The sequence below is a fragment of the Lissotriton helveticus genome, chromosome 5_1 (genome assembly GCF_964261635.1).
Source record: "Lissotriton helveticus chromosome 5_1, aLisHel1.1, whole genome shotgun sequence".
NCBI classification, from domain to species: Eukaryota; Metazoa; Chordata; class Amphibia; order Caudata; family Salamandridae; genus Lissotriton; species Lissotriton helveticus.
This window is the reverse complement of record NC_136065.1, coordinates 1091482665-1091509465: the sequence shown is the minus strand read 5'-3', so window position 1 is coordinate 1091509465 and position 26801 is coordinate 1091482665. Positions and strand designations below refer to the sequence as shown.

Genomic DNA, 26801 nt, shown 5'->3' with positions numbered 1-26801 from the left:
CGCTCCCGCAAGCGGGTGGGGGGAGGGGAGGGACCCTACCACCAACAGCCCCACCGAGCGTCTCCACAGTCTGGGGCCCGCTCCGACGGGTCACTGCACCAACCACTGCTGCTCGGGGACGCCGCAGGCGCCCGCCGCTGCTCTTGTGCTCCTCTCCGCTCTGCCTTCGGAGCGATCATGCCGGTCGCGCCGCCATCTTGCCTTTGTGTGCTCGCCGGAGAGAGCTGGGCACCACGGCCATCCGCGCCCAGCAGCCAGGGCTCCGCTCGGGCTCAGACCATCCCCAGTAGGGCAGCGGCCCCTCCGGTCCTCATTTCCGGTCACCAGGCGATCCGGGGCAACGTTCGGCAGGATTAAAGACGGGACACGGCGCGGAGCAACTCGCTCACGCAGCCATCCCGGTCGGCGCCGTAACCACGCCCCTTTGATGGGGTTCTGTCTTGCTGTACCAACTTCATGAAGGATCAGCTCCGCCCTCAATAATCTACTCGTTTTCTTATAGCCCAGGTCAGTTTACTCATTTGGAATTTGCATTTGCACACGTTTACACATACTAAGTCACAGCGTATAATAAAATCTACTACTGGAATGTCCATATGAATTTTCGAATGAAATTTAACTGGTTTGCATCAAGCGATGAAACATTTATTTGGCCAAACTGCTGAAACGACTGCAACGCAAATAGAACGCCTCAGCCCGCATGATCCTCGACATCCCTCGACACAGCCACATCACACCCCACCTGAGAGACCTGCACTGGCTGCCCATCAACAAGAGTATCACTTTCAAGCTCCTCACCCATGCACACAAGGCTCTCTACGACACTGGACGAGCATACCTCAACAGACGACTCACCTTCTACACCCCGAACCACCAGCTCTGCTCCACAGACCGTGCCCTAGCTACCGGCCCTTGCATCCGAAGAGCGACCTCCGGCGGCAGATCATTCTCCTACCTCGCCGCCAAGACCTGGAACACCCTCCCTATCCTCCTACGGCAGACCCTAGACCTAACCTTTAGGAGGCTACTCAAGACCTGGCTATTCGAGCAGTAGCAGCAACCCAGCCCCCCTCACCTCCACAGCGCTTTGAGTCACTTACGGGTGAGTAGTGCGCTCTACAAATTTCCTGATTGATTTGGCTCATATAATACAAGGCCTGCTACATTAAAATTACCTGTAAGCAGCGATTTCAATATCCAGAGCCATTTTGACATTGAGTAAATCTTGGTATTCTCTCAGATGGCGAGCCATTTCACCCTTCGTGGTCCTTAGGTCACCGTCCAATTGATTGATCGTGTCCTGCAACAAAACATCCAACACAAGAGTCACACACAGCCTAATTAATGACAGAGCATTGGCAGAACTATACGCAATGTTTAATCAGGTAGCTGAGTTTAACCAGAGATTACATTACAGAATTATGTGGAATGGGTTTACAATTTAAAAGAGACATTTTTTGATGGTCTCAGCAAACTAATGAAGAAAACGCCCTTCCTTAGGCAGAGACAACCGAATGAGTAATTTGAAGAACATGTATGCCAAGCCCCAGCTTGGAGGAAAGCTTTTGTCAGTGCTGAAACTGGGCAGTCTATTTTCAAGTCAGAAACGGGCTCCAGGGTAGTGATTGGCCTCTCCTGCTGGGAAATCAGAGCAATTACTATTCAAGGCAGCTTACTAGACTGTGCATGTGCTGTCTGCTGCACCACATATTATGGACTACCAAGAAGTTTGGAGTTCACTCATTGCTTACCATTGATTGGCTTTCCTTATCACTCATTTACCTGCTCCCAATTTGTGTATCAGCTTGTCAATCTTATATTTGTCCCTCCAATGGAGCATTTTGCCTCTATATAATCTCTGATTGGCTGGCATCGCTCCTTCCAATGCTTGCTTTTAAAGCACTACTTTATTCGTTTGTGTGAAGCACTCCATGTGGGTGTGTGTGTGTGTGTTTGAGAAAGCTCCCTTGTGTACATCTCTCCTCCTACACTCCGTTTTGCTCTGTTGTCTGATAGCTTCTTCCTACCCTCCACCCTCTTGCGATCACCCGTGTGCTTCTCCCCACTGCTTCCCCTATCAGTGCCCTCCATGTTGCTTTCCCTCAATAAGTGTTGCTTTTACCCTACCCCTCACAGTTGCTTTCGAATCCTCTCTCCAACTGCATCCACGTTCCTCCCACCCCGCCCTATGTGGCTTCACCGTTCATTCCCCATCCCCCTTATGTTGCTTCACTATTCCCTCCCACCATCCCCAGTATCGCTACCGCATCCCTGAATGCTTAAAAAAACGTTTTTGGCACCATTTAGTTTCTTTTTAGTTACTGAGCCAACTCAGATCAATAACTAAAGAGGAAAACAAGCACAAGTGTCATTTTGAAGTTGTGCACTTGTGTGGTATAGGTGCCTACAAAATGACATGGGCTGCTGTGTCTTAGTTTTTAATTTACTTTAGTCATGTTGGACAGCATCGCGCCAAGTTAACTATAACTCCCGCCCTCCCCATGAACAGTTGTTTCATGAATAATTTTACAGCACATGTTGCTGAGATATTATCAGTGATGTCATAGAAGATGTTGAAAGTGATGTAAGATGTGGGGTAATTAGCAGTGCATGAGAGGGTGCGATTTATAGTTACACTTGCGCACGAGTTAGTTACTTGAGATAACTCAGATAACTCCAACTATAACTGCTGAATTTCTATGGTTTTGTGTGTGCAAAATCTTAACTATAACCTCCCTAAACCTTTGGTTTTTTAGTTCATTTCTAAGGTTATTTCAATTTTAGTTCCCAATTATAACGTACCTGTAACATTTGTTCTTTTCCATGATTTTCAAATTTTCTTAATGCTATTTCCTAACTATAATGTCCCTGTAACCTTTGTTTTTTTCCAGTGAATTTCTAGTTTTTTTTAACAACGAAATATTTAATAACCATACGCTAATCCAACTGCAGCGTCGCTTGGCCTGACCTATGGCCATGCCAAGCAGCCAACACTCACCCCACATGCAGCCAACCCCACCCGGTGCACGGCCGCAGGGCCAGGCCTGTGGCCAACCCCCAACAGCAGCCAACATGGTAGAGGGGCATGCAGCCCCCTTCTCAGAGCGGATTTCTGGCCCTAGGGACCCCATCTCCCAGGGCCTGGCCACATTATAAAGGGGAAGGGGAGCATGCAGCCAAATCCCAGGGACAATTTGGCCCTGGGGAACCCATCACTCGGGGCACTCCACCTTTTTAAATAGGGAAGTAGGCACGCAACCCCCCTCAGTGGGCCGATTTTGGCCCAGAGACCCCATTCACTGAGACCCAGACAAAAAGGGTTGGGGACCCTGGAGCCCCATGGCACCCTCTACATCCTTGCTAGAAGCTGCAGTGGAAAGCCCAAATGCCCCTGCGGCCCCAGCTGGCTCCCTGCCTCCAGTGGAAGCTGGCATTGTTTACACCCACAGGGAGCAGCTGAAAATGCTGCTCCCTGCAAGCGGGAACAATATTTTCCTCTGCTTCCCTGCCTGCTTCAGTGTGGGCAGGGAAATAGATGAAAAGTGAACTCCCACAGGGCCATTTATGGCTCCAGGAGGGGGGCTGAGAAGCTCCCTTGCTATTTAATGTCCGTCCGGGCCTTGGCCTAAAAAGAGGCCCCTAGGTCTGGCCCCAGGGGATGGGGTTCCCAAGGCAATAATCAGCCTGGGAGAGGAGCTACATAGCCCCCTCCACATTTTAAAAAGCAGGGGGCCCTGGAGGATGAGTCCCGAGGGCACCCCACCCGCACTTTGTTTTTGGCAGCCTGTCCCCAGGAGATTTTTCCCCCGGGGTCAAAATCAGCCAGGGGAATGGGAGGCCGTGTGCACCCCCTCCCCATTATATAATAATTCCCCCAGAACCTGGCCCAACCGGGTTGGGGGGGGGGGTCTAGTAAAATCAAGCGTGGGAAAACGTGCTTGTTTTTTAAAAAAAAATAACTTTTTGGGCCTCCAGCAGGGATTCCACCACCCGGTATACCCTGTCCCATAGTCTTTCTTTCATGCTTTTTACTTGGGACTTGGAAGAGTCCGAGTCCCAATATGGCCCCCACCACTTACTGGTTGAAGCGGTGGTAGCCAATCAGATCTCATTTTGAGATCAGTCAGATTAGCAGACCCTTCATGTCTCAAGATATACGTAAATCTTTTTCCTTTAATAACTCCAAAACTACTTAACACATTTATACCAAATTACAAAAAGTGCTCTTTCGGAGGCTAGCTTTCAGACAAATTTGGAGTATTTCCTTCCAGCGGTTCGTCTTGTAGTCCTGTCCAAAATCCATATTGGAAATTGCATGGAGAAAACTGGTTTTGGGACCCTCTCTTTTTCTCAGCCTCCACTTGACAAATCACCCTAAAACTTTCCAAACAGGCAGCTGAAGTGAGTAACAAACTACATACATACGTGTTTCACCACACAAAGTGGCTTGGTCACGTGAACCAAGCCACTTTGTGTGGTGAAACAATAATGAAGAGCTTTGGGTGCACCTGTAAGTTCGGTACCTTGTGTATCTGTAGAAAACCTTCACTTGCTTTGCTAACTGTATATAGAGAAGAAGTATTCTCAAAAAACGGGAATTTGTCCTTACGAGATATGTTTTTATTGCTTATGGAATTGCCCATTCAGGGCGTAATGAAGACACTGTTGCACTTTAGTGAATGTGAACAAATCAAAAATGAAAGAAATATATCTTTCTGGTGCTACTGAATCCATTATAGCAAAAAGTGATTCTCGCTGTGTATATAAACGAAATGAATTAATGTACATAGAATGGTTAATCCATATGTTTTTAAACACGCACTATGCACTTTTCACTGTATTCGCCATTTTCAAGCCAACAATGTAAACGCCATTTGCACGTTACAAGATGGCCACTGTAATTTTGCAGAGTTGTTGTCCTTCTTTTATGTTGATCAATATGTATAGGGCAACTGGCTTTATAAATGGCGACCTTAACCATACACTGTGTTACACTGACGAAGCCTGCGAAGGCGAAACGCGTCTGTAAGGGGTGAGGGGGGTTTGGTGCTATTAAATTTTGTAAATCGGATTCCAGTGTGCCTGCCGTTTTATTTCTGCAACCCATGGGATTGGATACAGAAACGTGTATTTATATATATATATATATATATATATATATAACATTTCTATGGCAAAATGAAACCCCTCATTTTGTTCCTTTACAAATTAAATGTATTAAGTGTTACCACTTTATTCTAATCAAGATGACTTCAGGTGTGCCATACTTTTGTCATAAGTAAGACTGTTAGCGCTCTAGTTGTGCTACATCTGGCTGATATTTGGGCTACATTTCGTTTTTTTGTCTCTGGTGGCCATCTTTGGGCTACATTGGGCTACATTGGGCTACAATTGGGCTCTAACATATATATATAGCCCAATGTAGCCCAATATATATTTTTTCAAAGTTAATTTTCGTAAAAACCACTGGAGCATATATCTTGAGACATAGCAAAGGCACATCGGGGTACCAGTCCCTACAATTTTGCCAAGTTTGGTGGAAATTCATTCAGCCGTTCGGGCTAAAAGTGAGTCCAACCATCCTATGGAAATTAACATGGGGAATACACGTTTTGGGACCCCCCTTTTATCTCGGCCCCCGCTTGACGGATCCCCCCGAAACTTTCAGGGAAGGAGCGGAGCGCAGCTAGGCAAAGTTAAGGAAAATTACAGGCAGATCCCTCATTCGGCGCCAAAGTTATTCCCAATAGAATGTTGCGGATTTCCTATGAAAAACAATCCTAACTATAACTACCTACTGGCGACCGCCAGTAGGTAATATATATATGTGAAGGCCGAAACGTTATGCTGAGGTGCGCCTTCTCCGCGATTGAATAAATCCCTGCTCACCTGCACTTGGGTCTCCTCTCTTCTTCTGCGCCGTCGGTATCCATGACTGGTCTCCGGGCGAGAGAAAGCTGAGATTATATATATATATATATATATATATATATATATATATATATATAAATATATAATGGCCTTGCAGCTTGGGAGAGCACTCGACGGCGCTCATTATTCATGTAGTCTGCCTTCAAGTTCCACACAGTATTTTGTATGCCATCGCGTTTCGAGGTAAAGACCTCTTCTTCTCGGGCAGCAATTATCACATCTGAAGCTCGCTTTACTTTTGTATAGCATTTACGGATTTATTTCATTATTTAACCGCGCTCCAGTGGGCGTGTGCAAAGTGCAGTTCTTTATAATGCATGCTGGGACTCCAAGTCCTTAATGCGAGAATTAGTATTCATTTTGGTCAATTTCAAATGTTCATTTGCTCTTTTAAAGTACATTATTTCCTTAGTAGGACGGGGTTTACTTCAGACAGACTTATTTAGCATTTACAGCGTCGTGCCACGCAAGTTTAAACAGTGCAAACCTGCAGCCTCACTCAGCAGGTTGAGCCTTTCTCTTCCAGCTGACGATGGTTCCTCTCCCCAAGGTCAGGCTCCCGTGAAAAATCTGTGAAACAAAGGCCTTGCAGCTTGGGAGAGCACTCGACGGCGCTCATTATTCATGTAGTCTGCCTTCAAGTTGCACACAGTATTTTGTATGCCATCGCGTTTCGAGGTAAAGACCTCTTCTTCTCGGGCAGCAATTATCACATCTGAAGCTCGCATTACTTTTGTATAGCATTTCCGATTTAATTTATTTATTTAACCGTCCTCCAGTGGGCGTGTGCAAAGTGCAGTTCTATATAATGCATGCTGGGACACCAAGTCCTTAATGCGAGAATTAGTATTCATTTTGGTAAATTTCAAATGTTCATTTGCTCTTAGCACCACGTTCTCCAGGCATTCGAACCAGTCACTGACCCAAGTAAATCGGTTAGTTTCTTAGTTTATTGCTGTGCTGCCATAACGTTTCGGCTCCAAAGAGCCTTGATCACATGACAAGAAGGAAAGGTGGTGATGGAATTTAAAGTGACCAGTGCACGAAAAAAATGCAATTACGTGATTTTTAGAAAACAAGATCATAGACATAGAGACAGTGTTTTACATCTATACCGTAACTTTGCTCGGTCTATATACAGTACATATAGCATAATTAAATTGATTGGTATACAGGTATAATACCTTATTAATATGAACCTTCTATAGGGTATTTTGAAGTTACTGAAAGCAATGTTGTATTTTTAATAATTACTTTACATCGTGTACCTTAATGGTTTTTTCGGGGATGTCTCTGTGGGTTGAATGTTGTATATGTCACTATAAAGTGCCTGTGTGATGTGTAAAATGTGAGTTTGTGTTTTTAAAATCGGTCAACTCCTTCCAAATGTCAAATAGCTGTTAATATCTGTATCACTGACTGAATCTTTTTTATGAACAGAGTATATTGGGCTTCCACCATACTTTTGAAGTCAAATTGGTGCTGATGTCAGAGAGATTGTGTCTGAATGTGTCGATGTTGCTGACAAGCTGTATTGACCCGATATCTATGATAACCTGTGAACCTATGTGGGATTGGCTCGAGGAGCGTTTGTAATTGATTATATTTAAGTCTATTGTGCAAAGGTTAGCAATAAATATGAATGTGTATGTTATTGGTATAAATAGTTAAAATCAATAAATATATATGTAATGCTACGTTGGGTCAAATGTGCAAATATTGCCGATAAATATATATGTGTGTATAGTTGGTAAAAATAGTTAAAACCAATAAATATACAATGCCTTCAATAACAATAAATACAACCATATAAATAAACACTCGAATACATATTTAGATAAATAAATAGATACGTAATTCGAGATATATACTATGCTATATCAAATTGGCACATGTGTATCTGCCTCAATGGCCTCTAAATCATTTATATAAATATATGTGCTAAACATCTGATGGAAATTCATACTTTGCACAGTTATTAATTTCACATATAAAAACTGCAACCTAATGCTCATCGCCTGTATAATCTTCTGTCCATATTGAGCCAAAAGATCTGATGGTATTAGATTTCATACATTGATCCCCAAAATTAGGCCCCTACTGTGTCAACACACCATCTTGAATTTGTGAGGCTAATATTGATTGATATTGCCGCTGTTGGTTATTGTATTTAAGTTTGGTCTTCCCCATTTCCTTATTCAATTTTTTACGTTGTGTTGTCAACGTTTCGTGAAAGACATCGATTGAGTCCCGAGGGGTGATAGGATTGAATGTAGACGGTTGTTTGAAAAGAGTTGGTTGTAATGGCCCATTCCGTTGACTTGTCCGTGATGTATTAGATGGGTGACCTTGCTGTTGGCCATACTCTGTATTGTCCCATAGGTTCTCCATTTCTACTAACAGTGGTACATCAGTTTGTGATAGATTGGAATATTGTTGGAGGGCATGTTCTGTTCCAGTAGTGGATTCCATTTGTTTAGAAATAAATGAAATGTTTTCAGCTTAAGTTTCCTTACTGTTTTGTAAACATCAAGTCTTGTAGAGGCTTAATCAAAATTAGCTCCTGAGGAATATGTTAGTCCCAAACCTAATATATTTTCTTCTTTGGTTTACAATTTGACAATAGAAAGGTTTATGATAGAACGGTCGGGTTTACTTGTGGTTACTTTTTCTGCCAGTACCCCCTTCCCCTCTTTTTCGAATAGTTTTGTGCGCCATTTGCTTGCTTTGCGCCTCTTCCTGCGCCTGTAGTTGTTGTTGGTTCTCCGTCTAGTCTCTGTGGTCTGGGGCGGAGGGTTTGTCTCCTTTTGTTGACATAAAAAAAAACAATTCCTCCCCGGGCAGTGGCTTTTTGCGATTTCCCGCGGGGTCTGGATTTCTCATCTCTGAATCAGACTCACTGCCTCCCACTGAGCTCATGTCAGATTGCGAAGTTTCTTGCCTTGAACAAGGGGTTTTATTCATAGTGAATGACTTCTGTATTGGTTTACTCTTTGTCATTCTAAAACCATCATATTTTTTTGAGAAGGTAAAGATTTGTCGAAGTTCATAATCATTACGACCTCTCAGGAACTTGTAAGCATTCCTGTCTTTAATTGTATCCTCTTCTTTTTTCAGGCGCACCATCATTTCCATCGTCATTTTCGCCATTTCCTCAGTTTCTTCGTATTTTCCCAACTCTTCATTTAATTCATCTATGTCTTTTAAAAGTTGGGCTCTGTCAATGTCAGCGTATTTAATTAGAATTAGGACAAGTGTATATATATATATATATATATATATATATATATATATATATATATATATATATACACCCTTTTAAGGTGGTTGCCCCTAAATCACCTTTATATACTACTTTTTTTTTTGGGGTGGATAACCCTATAAACCCCAATTTTTTGTAAAAGCAACATACTCACCTTTACCTCTACCCACACCTAAATCCTGAAATTACCCTTATCTCTTTAGCTCTACCCACCCATTAACCCTAAAAATCACCTGCAAAATAAAGGTATGTCGAGTAAAGCACATGCCAAGTAAAGACTCAGGAGTAAAGGCTATGTGGGCTAAAAACTGCGGACTAAAGGTTACATACTGGAAAAAACACGTCATCACCAAGAAACAAAACCTAAATGGCAAAAGGACATCACGTGGAAATACATAGAAAATGCTGTCAAATTCAGCAGAATATGCAACTCCACGAGAAATGAATTTGCGATTAATGACCCAAGATTAATACATCCAAAAATAAAAAGGCCGAATTCATAGAATGTGTACAATGCGTTTCTATAACCTCATTTCAAATTATTTTTGTTGGTAGGTTCTCCTTTCAATTAACAGATGTAGGGAACAATGGGAACAAAAATAATATAAAATGTGTAATTAGATTTAAGCCTTTTCTCTCCCAGTGGGATATCCAGTATCTCTATTTCTGGCAATCTTACACTAGCCAGATATAAAATACTCCTAGAGTGCAATGATTTTGTTACATATGCTTCACTCTGCATCTCACCTCTGTGGAAAGAAGACAGTCTGACACTTCATGCTATCATCCACCCAGACTACACTGGAAAATGCCGGCTGTAATCTGTATGCATAGATAATCACTCCTGACAAACTGAAACAACACATTCAGATTTGGAAGGAACAGGGGGAAGTAGTGAGGAAGCTGTTATCGGTTAACGGTGCCAGTGTACCTAAAGATTCACCCACCAGGATATAGACTGTGAAAAACAACGTTGACGCTATGGTGCCCAGCAAACCTATTGTTCCTGTTTTGCATCAACAAATGATCACTGGATCCATACTGAACTGTAGTACGGATTATGAGAACAATCTATAATTAAGGTCGGCATGGCATTTTAGAATGCTACAAACAGCCTAGAATACTGAAGTGTGCCTCGTCACCATCCATCGCAGATGTGACCACGTAACCCCCCACCCCAGGCTGAACCAATTGAGGGAAGGATTCATTTTACGTGTTCGGTCTCATTCATAGATACCTGGCCAATACAACTCCATCAGATCTTACAAAGAGGACGGCCTGTTATCACGCAGCCAAAATCGTCCGCTCTACCATTAAATCCAAACCTGTTTCTTTTCTGACTTGTTTATTCACCATCACCTTGAGACTTACTAGAAATCTCTTACTTATAATGTGACTTTTGATCCAATTCTACAGACACCAGCAGGTCAAAGCCTATAGCACTGACAACAATAATGGCTAAAGATTGCAGCTAGTAGACAATCTCAGCATTCTCTTTATGAATTAAATCAGAGATACAATGCAGGGGCTCGCCATCACCGATTAATGAAAGCCCTGAAGAAACGAACAGCAATTTGCCCTGATGTCTCAACTCCTCGAACCCTCTCTTCACTTTAGATTCTCCTGTCATGCCAGACTCGTCTTATGTCGTCAAATATGCCACATTACAAGCTACAACCAGGGTCTCATTTCCAAAGTTAAGCTTAGGGACTAATGTCTGGGCACTTCTCAGGCACAACCTGTAGCGCAAATGACTTAAGTCAATGTTATTAAAAGATATGTTCCGTCATAGGCGGCACAGGGAAGGCTGCCTCAATGCTTGCTATCAGGAGAGCCAAAACTTTTACCTAAACATGGGAGTATTTTAGTATCTTTCCAGGACATCTGAAACTTGCCAACATTACACCACTCATTAAAAAACATTAGCGGGCATCAAGACTCTGGCAAACTAGTTATCAACTACTGGAATACTTTTGACAATTGGTGCAATGCGGTGTAGTCATCGGACCAACACTTTAAAGCTTATTATCCAAAACACAAATATGCGCTTTGTCACCACTCCTCAATGAATATCAGGTGAATTTCCAAATATATGCCAATGAGGTCAATCCACTTCAGATTGAAGAACAACTCAGAAAACAATTGCTGCATCAGCATACATCTGGATGATGATTTTCACTGAACTAAAGGTTTCCTCTGCATCAATCGTACTAAAACGGTAATCAAGGTGCTAGAAGGGACAGAACCTGATTTTTTGCTGCCAGCCCTCAGAACACTCCCAAATAACTTAACCAAAGTAAGGAATCTGAGGGTTATACTCAATAATAAACTCTCTTTCGTGGACCAGATAAACACTGTGGAGAAAGAGGGTATAATGCAGCTTTACTGTCTCTGAAAAACTCTTCCTCTTCTCCAAAATCATCACCGATGGATCTCCTAAAGAGTATTCGCCTTGGAAACCAGTGACGACTATAATGCGGCCTATTCATGTCTCACTAAGAAGCTCATTCAGAGACAACAAAAGCTGTAAAAGCAGACAGCTAGAATGTCCTGGTGCCTTGCAAACGTGACCACGTCAAAACAGCACTGAAATCTCTTCACTGGCTCCTGGCAGAAGCAAGGATTAAGTTTAACATCTTCTGCATTAACCACAAGGTCTACTGAGGGATTTCCCAAAAGGATCTATAATCATCGTCTCTCTGTTGCTCGCATTCCTTGTTACCTAATGATCCTTTAAATTCAAGCATTGAGGCAAATCCTTGTAAGTCCAGCGTGGTAGGCTATGGGATACCCAGAATCCACACCTGAGAGCCAATCAAACAGTGTGATGCTCAGACAACAGGTGAAAACATAACTATTCAAACTTGCCTATAATGGAGTTTCAGCCACATAAGCAGGTTCTGATCGCCATACAAACTTTAACTACCAAAAAAGCTACCAAAGCTGATTTTTTTCTCATCAAGACTTTTAGCTCTCTGAAGTAAATGAGATGAGACATGTAGCGCTATCTATTCAAATGAACAAATACATTGCATGTATGCATTTGGACTAAAATGCTCCAAACCAATACAGAGTACGCAAATGTATTAAAAAAGATGTCCCCTAACAAACTTTGAAGTTGGCTGTCCCTTTCCTACGTCTTCTTAGACTAGATTGTAGAAACTCTCTTCTAATAGGTCTTGCACAAATTTGACTAGTATCTTACAAGAAGGTACTCCATACTTTAGCAAGCCTTGTCACTGACACACAGTACTTCAATCACATCTCTCCAATTGTGATTGCTCTAAATTGGCCGTCTATTGACATGTGATGTATCTTTCAAACTGTATGTCTGAGGTACACAATTCTCCAAAAAGGATCACCACATAATTTAGGTCACATATGTATTAGGTCTGGAGGACATCACTTCTTCAAAAATGCTAAATACTGTGTTTGGTTCCACCTGCTGTTAAGAACAATTCACACACCCACAACCCGTATCCAGAATTTTTAGCCTCTCAACTACAACTGACCATATTTGTACATGTCTCTACAAACTATTTATTTTAATTTTACTGAAAAGTGCTTAGATCCTGCAAACTCACTTGCATTTAATTACAGCTCAGCACAGTACAGCACTCTGGTATACCCGGAGGTGTGATCTGAAAAACCCAAAACACTAAAACAAATATCTTACAATGAAAGGAATTTTCGTAAACTTGAAAAGTCCCCTTCTCGATAATGAAATAGAACACTGAATTTTTAGAGTGCATATCAGTAGCCCAGGGTATCTCACTAGTCACAATTCTAAATAGATACATAAAGTATATATCTAGAAAATGCTTATTAAAAAACTATGAACCCTCTTCAGTTGAAATGTTTTCGTTGGATTTTTAAGGTTGTCTTATACAGTGATTATTAAGCATAAGACAGTACTAACTTTTGTTAACAGTAGTCTTTCAGTGAATATGTTAGATATTGTAAGTATACGCTTTAATAGCAGCCTTAATTTTGCCTGTGCCATCACTCCGAGTACCCAGTGGATAAAGCTGGGACAATGCACAGTTAGCACTTGGCACCGGGGGTGCTCTAAAATCACTTCCTATGCACCCTATGCTAGCGCTATACACACTGGAAACACTGGATCACCTTCAGTCACTCTATAATCAGTACGTCTGCCTACCAACCGCGTCCACTAGTTATGGCCTGTGGATGACCCAGTGGCACTATCCATAGATGCCTTTGTCCATGCTCCCTGAACAGTCTGCCAGCCCCAGACCCCACGGTCAGGGAGATATTGCCTCTGAAAATGCCCAGCGGGTACTGGGTACACAGCACTTCTTCTGCCACGCTATCCCTAGTCCCCTTGCTCTCAGTGTCTGCCGTGCATTATTTGTGGCCTTCAGCCAAGTTCCTTGCCCAGCATCGCCTATGCCCTTCACGCAGGGTATTGCATTGCATTGCAGTTGTATTTATTTAGCACTTTGTGTCCCTAACAAGGCATGACTTACAGAGTGGCTTGTTGCATTTTCGCTTTCCAGGAATTCCCTAAAGCAATTTCCGTTACTAAATCGAGGTGAGCATGTTTTGCTCTGGAAAGTTTGCTGCTGATTCATTATGCCAAGCCAACATCTAAAGCAAAAAAGTAAAAATGTTTCTCTACAGTTGCAAGCAATACTATTAAGTACCAGAAACAAATAGTGATGGGGCACGGTTAGATGCAGTTCTATAAATGGACAGACATTTCTCATGGGAATGTACCGAAAGCTCAAAGTTACGCCCAGAGGCTTGGTGGCTCTGCCTTGGATGTACGTTGTTACAACGCATGCTTTTACTACGCCTGCCTTTACAACGCAGGATTTACAATGCAAGTCATTACGACTTGCGTTGGGGGTGCTGGATAGTGAATAGTTTAATTTACTATTCCAACTCCAGTACCCGTGGATAGCATGGAAGGTGTTGGATAGTAAATTAAACTATTACCTATCCTAGAGCGCCCCCCAGCGCAATTCGTTGTAATGACTTGCGTTGTAAATCCTGCGTTGTAAAGGCACTGCGTGGTAAAAGTTGCGTCGTAAAGGATGTTTCCCTCTGCCAAGAACTCCATCTGTCAAGAGGGGGCTTGGCGGGAGAGGGTGAATGCAAGAAGTAGCTCTTTAATGCTTCACCGAAGACGCTTGACATTCTGATCTAAGAAGGAATAATGCTGGAGCATTCCAGCAGGAAGAAACAACCATGCAGAAGGTACGCCCTGAACGAGGTTTTCCTTAAGCGGAAGACTGTAAACGAAGGTAATATTTTTGCCAATAAATCCTGGTGTTGGGTATTTCTCTGAAGAAGGGCCACAGAGATGGATGGGCATGAAGTGTGGAATGATTTATGTGCCAAAGGGACTTGAATTTAATCTGTCTGGACAGAGACAACTAACCCCTGTGAGACCCCGTCGAACTTCTTAAGACAAGGACCAACTAGGACTGCCATATCCTGAACACACTGCAGTTGATGGAATGTGGAGGAAGGAAGTCCCAAAGAGCAAGCATGGCATAATCAAGTGTGGTCATGATGAGAACACCGACAGTAGAAGCTCATTTGACTTTTTGGCTGATGCAAGCCAACTCAACATTTGTGAGTCCATGAGAGGGGACGAGCCATGAATTTTATTTCCCTTCACCAGCACAGCTATGGGCTCTACTGGACGGGGATCAAACAAGCCCCGTAATAGATGATGTCTACTGTCTTTTACAAGCCAAAAAAACAAGCATTTGCAATGCAATAGGTCTCGCAATTGTGAGAGTTTGAACTATTGGCATTGTAAATGGCAATGCCTTTTATTTACGTGTTGGTTTTTAAAACATAAAATAAGGTATTGTCATTTACAATGCCAATAGTTCAAACTCTCACAATTGCGAGACCTATTGCATTGCAAATGCTTGTTTTCCTCACATGCCTCTTGATCTTTCTTACCCTGCACCTTTTCGGGTCACAACAGACAAACAGCCAGGCCGCCTTTGGTTCTCTGCACATTCAGTCTTGGTGCTCCTCATGTTCCTTGTAAAAATTACTAAAACCTTAAAATATCAGTTCTCCAATCAGTGTTGAAACAATGTACAATTATTTTATGTGGTCCACTGCCATCTTTAATTCTTTCATTAAGTGATCCGGAGGATGTGTATCTGTACAGGCTTTGTGCATAATTCACTTGCCTGTTTGACCTACTTATTGCTTCTCCCATGCAACATGACCTGTTTCAAGAGCACTGAGCGAAGTCACGGTGTGGAGTGGTTGCTGACTGGCTGCTGAGACCCAGGGAAACCCATCCCCCAACTGAACCCATCCAGGTCCCCAACCGCTGATCGCAACCATGACCACTGCTGCACTCTCAGCAGTCCCACAGTGGCCGTCGGTGAGTCGGTGCACGCAGTGGAGCGAAGGAGATACGGTGAAGGTGCCTACGGACAGTGTAGTTCGTTCACTGCGCCGGGCATTAACACCTATTTTTGGCGGCGTTTTTGCATGATGGATAGTTTATATGCGAAGTTAAAATATGATTTACTGATGTGCAGAGCTTAAAAAATCGAAAGCCATTTTAAGACTTGGTGCTTAAGTCTGCAATATTGTATCATTGATGTTACACTGCAGTGGCAGAAATGACGTTTCTGATTTAAATAACCTCGAGCTCACATGGAATGTTGGCTAAATATAAAATATGTACACGGCACGTGTTGATTTTTCGGCAAAAGCGATGAAGAACTAGCACGACTTGTACACCCAGACCAGCTCTCTCGGAAGATAAGTTGTGTGTGATCTTGGTCCACTCCTTATTCCGTTGGTTCTTGTTTCTCGTGACTTAAAGATATGAATTACTAGAAACTGCAAAGCAGTGTAGTACATTTCGAACCTCGTATATAAACGTTGACCTCTTGCACGTAACTAACGAAAATGTAAAAAGGAAGGTGACAATGACTATTTAGTTCAGGGATGGTTAAGTTGCTTCTATGCTTTTTGTACTGAAATCCGCTCTGTACGTCTCATTTAAATGCCAATTTCTAAATGAGCTGGGTTTTGCGAAATAACGAAGGAACGAGGAATTGAGTTCTGGTCAAGATCACACACATTGCTCATGAGAAGAAACCGGTATTACAACTCCGGGCTCACGGTTTCATAGGAGGAATCATAACCGCTATCCTTATAAATGAAATGTTTCTGAAGTTGCTATCTTCACAAATGTAGCGATGTTCAAAGCGTTGGTGGGACATTGAAAGAATGCAATGAAAGCCGCGCTTTAGAAAAAAATCCCCGCGGGGCCGCCGCACTGCCAGCGACGACCCGGAAGCGGTTGGGAAGCCGGCCAATCACAGCGCGGCCCCAACCGGAAGTCCCGCCCCATCGCGGCGAGAGGGAGAGAGAGCTGCCCGAGGAGCCACGAAGGCTCCGCATTGAGTCCCGGTCCCGAGATGGGGGACCGGGTGAAGAGCGGGCGGGCGCATGGGGAAGGCAGGGCTCTCATGTGGTGAGAGAGCCCCGCAAAGCGCTACCGCCACCCGGGAGAAGGAGCCGCCGCCGTGCACCGCCAGAACAGGTAAGTTGAGTGAGAGGAGGGGTGAGTGGGGGTGGGGTGTACGCGTGTGTGTGTGTGTTTGAGTGTGTTTGTGCGTGCGTCTGTCTGTCTGTGTGCGCGTGTGTATGTTTAAGGGGGGGTGCGTGTGTGTATATGCAGTGTGTGGATGGCTGTCTTTGTGCCCATGCGTGAGTGACGACGTGCGCGCTCACGAGGTCGAATCTCGGCCTGCAAATGCGCGTGGCACTTTGCTGTCCTCATTCCCCGAAAAGTAACTACTATAGTTGTCTCGCTAGACGCAAAAAGCTTCGCTTTTTGCTTACGTCTAGCGAGACCTAAAAAGCGTTTTTGTTATTAGAGAGGATACTGAGGGACACAGGTTTTTTTACTGGAATTTCAAAAGTCATATGTATAATCTATCGCTGGTCACCATATACTTTGTATGCTGTGGTTTTGTATTCGCTACTATTCTGTGTAATTGAATCAACACATATGTAACTTGTGCAACTGTTACACACCCAACTATGTGAAGCGATCCAATACCTTCGGGTCAAGTTCGCTCTATATAAAACTCGAAAAATAAATCCCTATAAAAGGAGCATATGGTGCCTCACCTTGTGAGGTGAAACGCATTCAGTCTTTTACAAATCTGGCATTCTTCATTTGGCTCATAGAAAATGTGGCATCATTTGTAGTACATGTGTGTTTTTGTTTTACATAGCAGGTTCATATATGAGAATAGTTTCTTCTACGAGGACATGGTCCACCATGTTGTGTTTGTAAAGGCGACTTTTCCTTTGTAGCTTTCCCCTTGAAAGCCCTATAGCTGATCTGGGAAGGATGGGGGATGCAAATTATATCTCTTGCCAGACCTGGGATACCCCAGAGTGTAAAATGAATTACCCAGATGAATATCGACCATGTCTCCACTGTCTTCTACTCAATACACATCATGTGGCCGTGGGTGACATCCCACTTTGGCTTAGTTTGGGAGCTGAATGGGAACTACAGACTTCGCTTAGACGGTCACCAGGGCATCTCCCTTAAAACACGTTCCTTAGGCCAACTGGTGCATATGTCTATCCCCTTGCCCCCTTCCTAGGTGGAAATTCCAAGAAATATGTGCCAAACACAGAGAGGACAGATTAATGGATTTTTGATATGCCATATTAAATTTTGTGGCCTTCTATTCATCCGATTGTTGGAAAAAGCACTATAGCTCTAGAGAGACGTAGGACCAGGACACCCCTTGTGGCTATTTCTTAACAACGAGAAGACCAAGCCTATAACATCGGAGATGTGTTGCTGTGTCCTACTGGAAAGATTGGTGCTATACTCCCCTGGAGAGAAGAGGAGCAGCCTAATCCTGTCCGCCAAGAGCATGGCCCAAGTCTCCTGACCCAGCACGGGGGGTGACGTGAGGTACAGATCTTCCCCTGGAGCTATGAGAGTCTGAAGGTAAGTGCCTTTGACCTGGCCTAACAGATTAGCTTCAACTGACAGCCAATCACCTGCTCGAATGAAACGAGGACTGTGACTATTAGTTAACCTGCCTTCCATTTGAATCCCCTTAATTCGTGAGAGTTAGCAATGTTGATGTTTCCAGAACAAGAAAAGCAAAAGTGTTTTCCCTTTTACCATATGTCTCAGAGTAGTGTATCAAGGCTGGTGTTAGTTGACTTATCTGCCTCTTCTCAGCCTAATGTATAAGCTATTCTTTTGTGACTGTTCATCAGTCGAGTCATATGGTATGGTTTTATCCTGCCTTTTTTTGTTTGGGTCACTCGGCTCTTGTCAAAACATTTGGTATGCGGATAGTTAATATATCTGGGTTCCAGGGTTGGCAGGGTGGTAGGGCATGCTCTCTGCCTAGCTCTTCTCGGTCATCAGATGGTAAACAATGACATCCATGAACAATTACGTTTTCTAAGGTTTCCTGAATGATTCAAGGCATGCACATGTGGTGACTTTATTACAGCAACTAGATGTTATCTCCTGTTTTAGCTTACATCTCCAAATGAGGGCATTAGCAATGTATCCTTGTTTCCAGATCAGTGTTTTTCAGGAGAAGGCAGAGTTGAGGGTCATTGGTTCACATGTGAAACTGGAACTTAAGCTCAATTACCTAAAGGTCACATGTTCCAGATGAAGTAGTAAAAAGGTTGAAAGCGACCATGGGATGTTTCATGGGTCCTGGGACTTGCTCTTCATAATGGATGTGTTCACTAAGTCTGCAGTATTGGGAACGAGTGTTGGCAACAATTCCTCTATGTGTGCTGAGAGGGAAGGTTTTGCCATTAGGTTGGCAGCTGTAATCTTCTGAGCCAGTCTGGTGATCTCTGACTCCTCCCATGGCTCTGCCAAATTCAGGGCGGACTGTGAGGTGGGTTAGGGTTATAGCGGGTTGAGGAAATGTTCTAGGAATAGTTCTTAATGACTTCTTTAACTTTTGCCATTTTGAATCAAATACTGCAGGCAGACCCGCAAGACTACTAACATTGCAACATACACCTCAGGCGTGTTTTAGTGACTCCCGATTGGTCAGTTTGAAAAAGATATTGGCGAGTTCTCTTGAATGACTGGTAGCCCTGCTCACAAATTCTAAATGTTGTATCTTTTCAACCTCTTGACAGCTTTGTAATATCCTTTTCTGTATATTTTCCATCTGGCCAAATCTTCCTTAGAAACTGATCATGACCATTGGGGTTCTAGCTTCCTAAAAACTAATTAGATCAGCGAGTGTTGTACCACTCATTGGATGATGTATTCTAGGGTTTCTCTTTAACCCTCTTGAAGGCAGCAGCTTAGTTGAGTGTTATCGATGTCTTGCACTAGAGGGTATGTAAATTCTTCTCGCATTTTTGTTGCAGGATATGTTTTTTTTCTGGCATGAGGTTTGAAACTCTGTGCTGTCTTCTCCCTTGGGCAGTCTGATTCGCCTGAAAACTGGTGGCTTGCTGTTTTTATTGTATTTCATGTACAGAGATTATTGGTCTGACCACAGGTGAAGCTGTACAAGTTAGATTATAAACAGTACATCAGATTTAGCGTAAAGCCATCTACGTGTACTGGGTCATGAAGCCTACAGCATTGACGTAATCCCCTAATTCACACAGTGCCTAATGTATAACTCCATCCACCCACATGCTGAATATGCCTATTATCTGTATTTTCGATATTACAGTGTATAGTTGTAAAGAAATTTGAAGAATGCTGTCAAGTCAGGCCTTGGCAAGCGTGGAAGGGGGTATATCAGAACTATTATGAAAACGGACCCTTTTTCTTTCATATATTTGATGTTATACATGTTATAAATATTATGCATCGTTGTAATGGAGTCTAGTGGCTAAATTGTGAACTGCAGAACCACAGCTCCCGAGTTTTATCCTCGGTGTGGTCGAGGGGGCACTCCAGCTGCCCACTCGACCATACTGTATGATCTTCCGCAAATGACATTTTGTCTCCGAGTCATCATATTTGCCAAAGCAGGGAGTGTGTTGAAATCGGAAAATACCAGAGCAGCCTTATGCACCATATAAATAATAGACATTAACATGCATTAAAATCCTTCTGTGAACACATATGCATAGGCATGGCCTTAAAAACCATCTCTTACGACTGCTTGCAGGATGTGAGATAAATGGAGAAGGAACTGCAACACCCATTAGAAAAACAGATGGATTTCCAGAATGGCTGGCTCACAGCTGTGAAATGCACCAAAGGCAAGAAATGACAACGTTGTTTACAGTTCGCATGAGTTTGCAGGGTGATGGGGGATGTGGGGAAGGAGAAGGAGGGCTCTGAGTGATTGCTTTGCTGGAGCACCGGGGAATGTATCCAATGCTACTTTTCACGCCTCGTTGCTCGCCACACGGGGCTGATGAAGGGGGTGGAGTCTACAAGGAGAGGTCTACTGTGCTTCCTATGTGATGTGCGCAGGGGGCACCATCCAGGGCCGTTTCAAGGGGAAGGAAGAGGAGATGTTGTTCCTGAGGCCCTACACTTTTGTGGGCCCCCAGTTCTACTGCAAGTGGATTTATGGAATTAGAAACACGCTTGTGTTAATGACGAGGTCGCTAACAGGGCCATACTACTCGATGGCGACAGATGCGGAAGCTATTATGTTTTCGATTTTGCTTCAAGACATTTTTAAATACTTCAAGTCTGGTTCTTGTTCCTGCTGGCACAAATGAAGAGTGCCCAGAGGTACAGCTTGACGTTCTTGACTCAGGCCAAGCTTCTGACAAGCCTGAGAGTATCTCCTCCTCTTTAATGTATTACTATGTGTATGCACACGGCGTGGATTTTTTTCCGTTGCTGAAGTATTCGTTTATTCCATGTTTCCAAAGTACATTTGTGTATTTTGGAACAGTTAAGCATACAGAATTACAGTACATACAAAGAGAAACGAAGATATCCATTTAGAAGATCATCTACAACTAGGTGCGGATATATGACCTGCGTTGGATAGCAGTCTTATTTGCACCCACTATAAACCTGGGTGTAAAACAATGAGAGAAAACACACACAAGTGGTATATGTGCCCCTCTGCATGGGATATATACCTCTTGCACACAGGCTTGCCCAGATAGTCTCCGACAAGTAGAACTTAGCGAAGACTGCCCATGCAAAAACAATGGAGTGCAATATGCACTCCACTAATAATGTTATTCACAATGCCAATGCAATTTGCACTATTTTAGCACTAACTCGTGGGTCAAAATATAGATGGCTTGGATACACAGAGCATGTATAGAATGTGAGGGAAACAATGTTTTAGAGCACAGAAAGAGACAGAGACGGATAGTGAGATAAGAGGTATGTAGACTGATTGCTTTACAAAAAGATTATACAAACAGGGCTGAGTTCTGCATTGAGTCATAATAGAGTGACTGAGAAAGAGAATGACCTGGAAAGTGAACATAACAGACACTTGCGATAAACAAACAAAATATAAAAAGACAGCTATAGTACATTCAGACATATAGAGACGGAGAAAGACAAACGCAAGGTGACTGAGAAATAGAGACTGCTTGATAGACAGGTTATGCATTGAGACATAGGGTTGTGGTTCAGTGGTATGAGATTGACCGAGACATGGAGATGGCTTGATAGACAATAGCATCATAGAAAAATTGGTTAATATTTCATTAAGGTATAGAGAGAGAGAGACTGAGACAGACAGCAACAGGGAGTGATGGAGACAAAATGACTCAAAGAACCAGCCGATTATATGAATAAGGAAAATAATGCATAGACAGAGACTGAGACAGACATTGAGGTGAAATCCAAGAGTAAGAAACTGTTCAATAGACAGAAAGAGAGGGCAAAATAGGCAGTAGCATGGAAACAGACATACAGACTGCTCAAAAGACATGGAGTCATAGAAAGGCAGTGTCATGGAAACTGAGAGACAGTGCGTGCTCAATAAACAGAAAGAGATGCTATGACAGGCAAAGGCATAACAAACTAAGATACAACGATTGTTCAATAGACAGAACGAAAGAAAGACAGAGGCAAGTAGTGGCAGGGAAAATGGGACACAGACCGCTCTGACACTGCCACATGGGCCAGTTTGCAAGGACCAGTGTGTGGCCTTTTTTGGTCCAGTGGGCGCTGTTGGGATATGTGAGTGAGTGAGTGAGAGAGAGACAGTGGAGAGAGAAAGAGTGGAAAGAGAGTAGCGTGAAGGACTGACTGAATGAGATACTGACCAACTGAGAGACTGACAGAGAGACTGGCTGACAGAGAGAGACTGATTGATAGAGAGACTGACTGACCGAGAGAGAGAGAGACTGACTGAGAGAGACTGACTGACCGAGAGAGAGAGAGACTGACTGAGAGAGACTGACAGAGAGACTGACAGAGAGACTGACTAAGAGAGAGAGAGAGAGAGAGAGAGAGAGAGAGACCTACTCAGAGGGAGACTGACTCAGGGGGGATTGGCTGAGAGAGACTGAAAGAGAGACTGTCAGAGAGAGAGACTGACAGAGAGAGAGTTACTGACAGACTGACTGACCGAGAGAGACTGACTGACAGAGAGAGACTGACTGGCAGAGAGAGACTGACTGGCAGAGAGAGACTGACTGAATGACAGACTGGCTGACAGAGGGAGAGACTGACCGACAGAGGGAGAGACTGACCGACAGAGGGAGAGACTGACCGACAGAGGGAGAGACGGACCGACAGAGGGAGAGACTGACAGAGAGGGAGACTGACTGAGAGGGAGACTGACTGAGAGGGAGACTGACAGAGAGAGAGAGACAGACTGACTGACAGAGAGAGAGAAAGACTGAGAGAGAGACTTACTGACTGACAGACAGACAGAGAGACTGACTGAGAGAGAGAGAGACTGACATAGAGAGACTGACTGGCAGAGAGAGACTGACTGGCAGAGAGAGACTGACTGGCAGAGAGAGACTGACTGAATGACAGACTGACTGACAGAGGGAGAGACTGACCGACAGAGGGAGAGACTGACCGACAGAGGGAGAGACTGACCGACAGAGGGAGAGACTGACCGACAGAGGGAGAGACTGACTGAGAGGGAGACTGACTGAGAGGGAGACTGACAGAGAGAGAGACAGACTGACTGATAGATAGAGAGAGACTGACTCACAGAGAGAGAGAGAGACTGAGAGAGAGACTTACTGACTGACAGACAGACAGAGAGACTGACTGAGAGAGAGAGAGAGACTGACAGAGAGAGAGAGACTGGCAGAGAGAGAGAGAGACTGACAGAGTGACAGAGAGGGAGACTGGCTGAGAGAGAGGCTGACAGAGAGACAGACAGAGAGAGAGACAGACTGAAAGATACTGACTGACAGAGGGAGAGACTGACTGAGAGAGAGAGACTGACTGGGAGAGAGAGAGAGACTGACAGAGAGAGAGAGAGACTGACAGAGGGAGAGACTGACTGAGAGACTGACTGAGAGAGAGAGACTGACTGGGAGAGAGAGAGACTGACAGAGAAAGAGAGAGACTGACAGAGAGAGACAGACTGACCGAGCGAGAGAGACTGGCCGAGAGAGAGAGAGACTGACCGAGAGAGAGACTTACAGAGAGACTGATAGAGAGAGACTGACAGAGAGAGAGACTGACAGAGAGAGAGACTGACAGAGAGAGAGACTGACAGAGAGAGACTGACAGAGAGAGAGACTGACAGAGAGAGAGACTGACAGGGAAAGAGAGAGACTGTGGTGGAATTGGGGGCCAAAGTGTATATGAAGCTATGCAATGCCTAATAAGATTGTTATTGTCTGCTAATAAAAATGTATTATCAAATTGTGCTCTTTGTAGTTACATCTGGTTTTTAAATACAGCATTGTTGCATTGTCTAACGTTTTGAAACAGGTTTGATATTTTTACTCTGGCCCTGCCCCCCCACTGACCCCGCCCCTACCGGTGCGGCCCTCGGCCACAAATCACACTGTAATGTTGGCCCCGACAGAAAGTTTGAGAGTACCCATGCTGTATATTGTGTTTTTATGATCCATATATGCACTATTAAATCATTGTTATTTTTTATATTCTTCCCAATTGAAGTTTTAACGATACATTTGTAACAAGTATTTTTAACTGTAATTTTTTTATGCTATATCCCAACTATGTTTTTTTACTGAGATTGTAGGCACATTGTTATGGTTTTAACTAATTAAACAGTAAAATATTTTGATTCTGTATTCAAATATGAACCAATGTTTCTTTTCTTTTCTGCTTTGGGTGACCATGGCATGCCTGAGGACCACAACTCATGATGCCCCCTGAACGAAAGCTTCCTACAGATATATCTTTGTCTTTGGAAGCGGGCATCGATAGCCCGCCTTACCACTACAAATTTCTTCCAACACATCTGTTCTCTTTCTAGATGGGGCCAGGAACACAAAAGATTTTGTCTGGAGATGCCTGTGGATATTTAATATTTGCAGCAGACGTCTTACGGCCTTCCAAGACATTCAGTGGAGCGTCTGGAGATCCCTCCAGAAGTCCTTGACTCAGTCTGAGCCATGCGACCCTGCATGTCCGACCCGCCCCAGTGAGAACCTTGGGAATACGATGGAAATGGCAGGTGTAAACCGGAGGGGGGGGGGGGGGTGTCTAATATTCTGCCCCAAAGGAACGGTGTGAGCATTGAGCTCACTGCCCCAATAAATAAGATCCCATTAACATGAAATGTGATTTTCTAGTTTACATTTAAATAAATGTTTCACTCACAGAAACCACTGCCCTTTTATATCTTGGGCTCCTGTTGTTGGAGACGGAAGAACAGAATTTCTACGTCGTATTTAATAAAATCTTACTTTGAATCGTTTTGGACAGATTTAGGGCTCGTTTTGATCCCAGAATAGTACATTATGCACTGTAAATTGTGCCTGCTTGTTGGAATTATTTCGTGAAAACATGTATATGGTCAAATCAAATCACATTAAATTAGCGAAAGGATTTTTCTGCGATTCACACAGAAAACGGTTGGTTCTGTGAGTGGGTTATCTGTAAGAAACACACCTACAAGGCTTTACAGAAGATTTCTGATACGGTCCGGTTAGAAAATTACTTTTTTGCTCGTGGATTTCAGGCTTTAAATCAGCGCTGTGGTAATCATATTACAAGCACAAATCCACAGTAGATTATGCGGCCACATCTACATCTGTAAGAGTTGGAATTCATGTGATGCACCCGTGGAACAGAGAGTCCTGTAATACTTAAAAACCCTTCACAAATGCTGCCGTCGCCCCTTCAAGGGCATTACTGGGGCGGCGTGTAAGAAGATTACAGGGAATAATAATGCTGCCGAATCTTCTAGAACGGGATCAGGCGCTGCACCATCTCTACATCGGGGTGGCAGACCTGAGCGCGCGCCTCCTGGCCAGGGCACAACATCTAGGTACATCGGCTTGGGTCACTAATCCGGATATTTCAGGCGTTTATCTTTTTTTTACACAGATTAAGCCTGAGGTCTTTATATTATTAAAAGCCAAATCTAGTTCCAGAAGAAAATCACTATCAGATCACGGGGATGACTTTGCGTCCATCGCACGCACCGTGCTCCCAATACAAGCAGCTATAGGGACTCAGGTCCAGGTAAATAAAGTAGTCTGGCAAGTATGGCAGCTGAAGCCTGGATCTGAACTCGGGTCATATTGTGCCTAAATCTGCACTTCTTCTGGTGTGGGGTTTGTCAGGCACCGAGGACCAACAGAGGCTTTGGGGAGAACACGTGTCGACCCTGAAAGTTGGGCGTGTAGAGGTGAACGGTCTACTTGAGAGCAGAATAAGAATAGCATACAATGGGAGGGACATGTAACTGGGACATCAGGGCGAACTAGTATTATTGTTTTATCGTACACGTTTTACAGTGGTCATGGATGTGGACATGAAGAGATTACCACAGAAACCCAGCGATGTTTTGGTAAAAGTTCTGAAACCGGGTTCCAATGCCTGTAATTCCGCCACTAGACTCCGTTTCCGTCCACTCTGTGACCAAATAATGTCTTCTTTTCAGACTAGAAAACTGGAAACGGTAACATGAACCATTGCTGACTTCTTAAATTATGTTATTTTTGGTACATGCCTTGACAGGTGCTGCGCGGAAACTGTTACTTTTCAGGCAGATCGTATCTCTGTGGCGAGCTAATATTCAGCACCTTGGACAGGGACCGGCTCCCCATGCATCATCAGCACATAGCAGTGTCGCCGTCCGCCCTATGGCTTCCTTTCCGAGCGAGTATGTATTCATTTGTCAGGGCGCCGGGCTCACCAAGGGCTTGTGCCCTGATTACTTTTACATAATAAGTGATGCCGCAGTGGAGAGGAGCAACAGTTCTGCTGACATCAGCCGCACAATGAATCATGCTTGCAGGCAAATGTCAGTGGTATCTGAAGAATTAAAAGCAAGGACATTGGGCGGACCAGATAAGAGAGTGGGTCTACCGTAGGTACGCAGTAGCACAGGCAGGTATGGCTGAGAGGTCGCATCAGCAAATTTCAGCCGGTGCCGGAATTCTAGAGGCCCAATTCTTTGGATCAGTTAAATAGTTTAAATGCACTGACTCAGATTAATTTTTGATCCCT

The 26801-nt window shown here is 43.8% G+C and overlaps 1 protein-coding gene across 1 annotated transcript in view; it reads right to left on the bottom strand.

Moving 5' to 3' along the window:
- INA (internexin neuronal intermediate filament protein alpha) overlaps positions 1 to 26801 on the bottom strand; it is a 44182-nt gene that overhangs the window by 10762 nt on the left and 6619 nt on the right. Inside the window, exon 2 of the mRNA XM_078643691.1 lies at positions 1176 to 1300. Within this exon, the coding sequence (XP_078499817.1) occupies positions 1176 to 1300 (125 nt within the window). The remainder of the gene's footprint in view (positions 1 to 1175; positions 1301 to 26801) is intronic.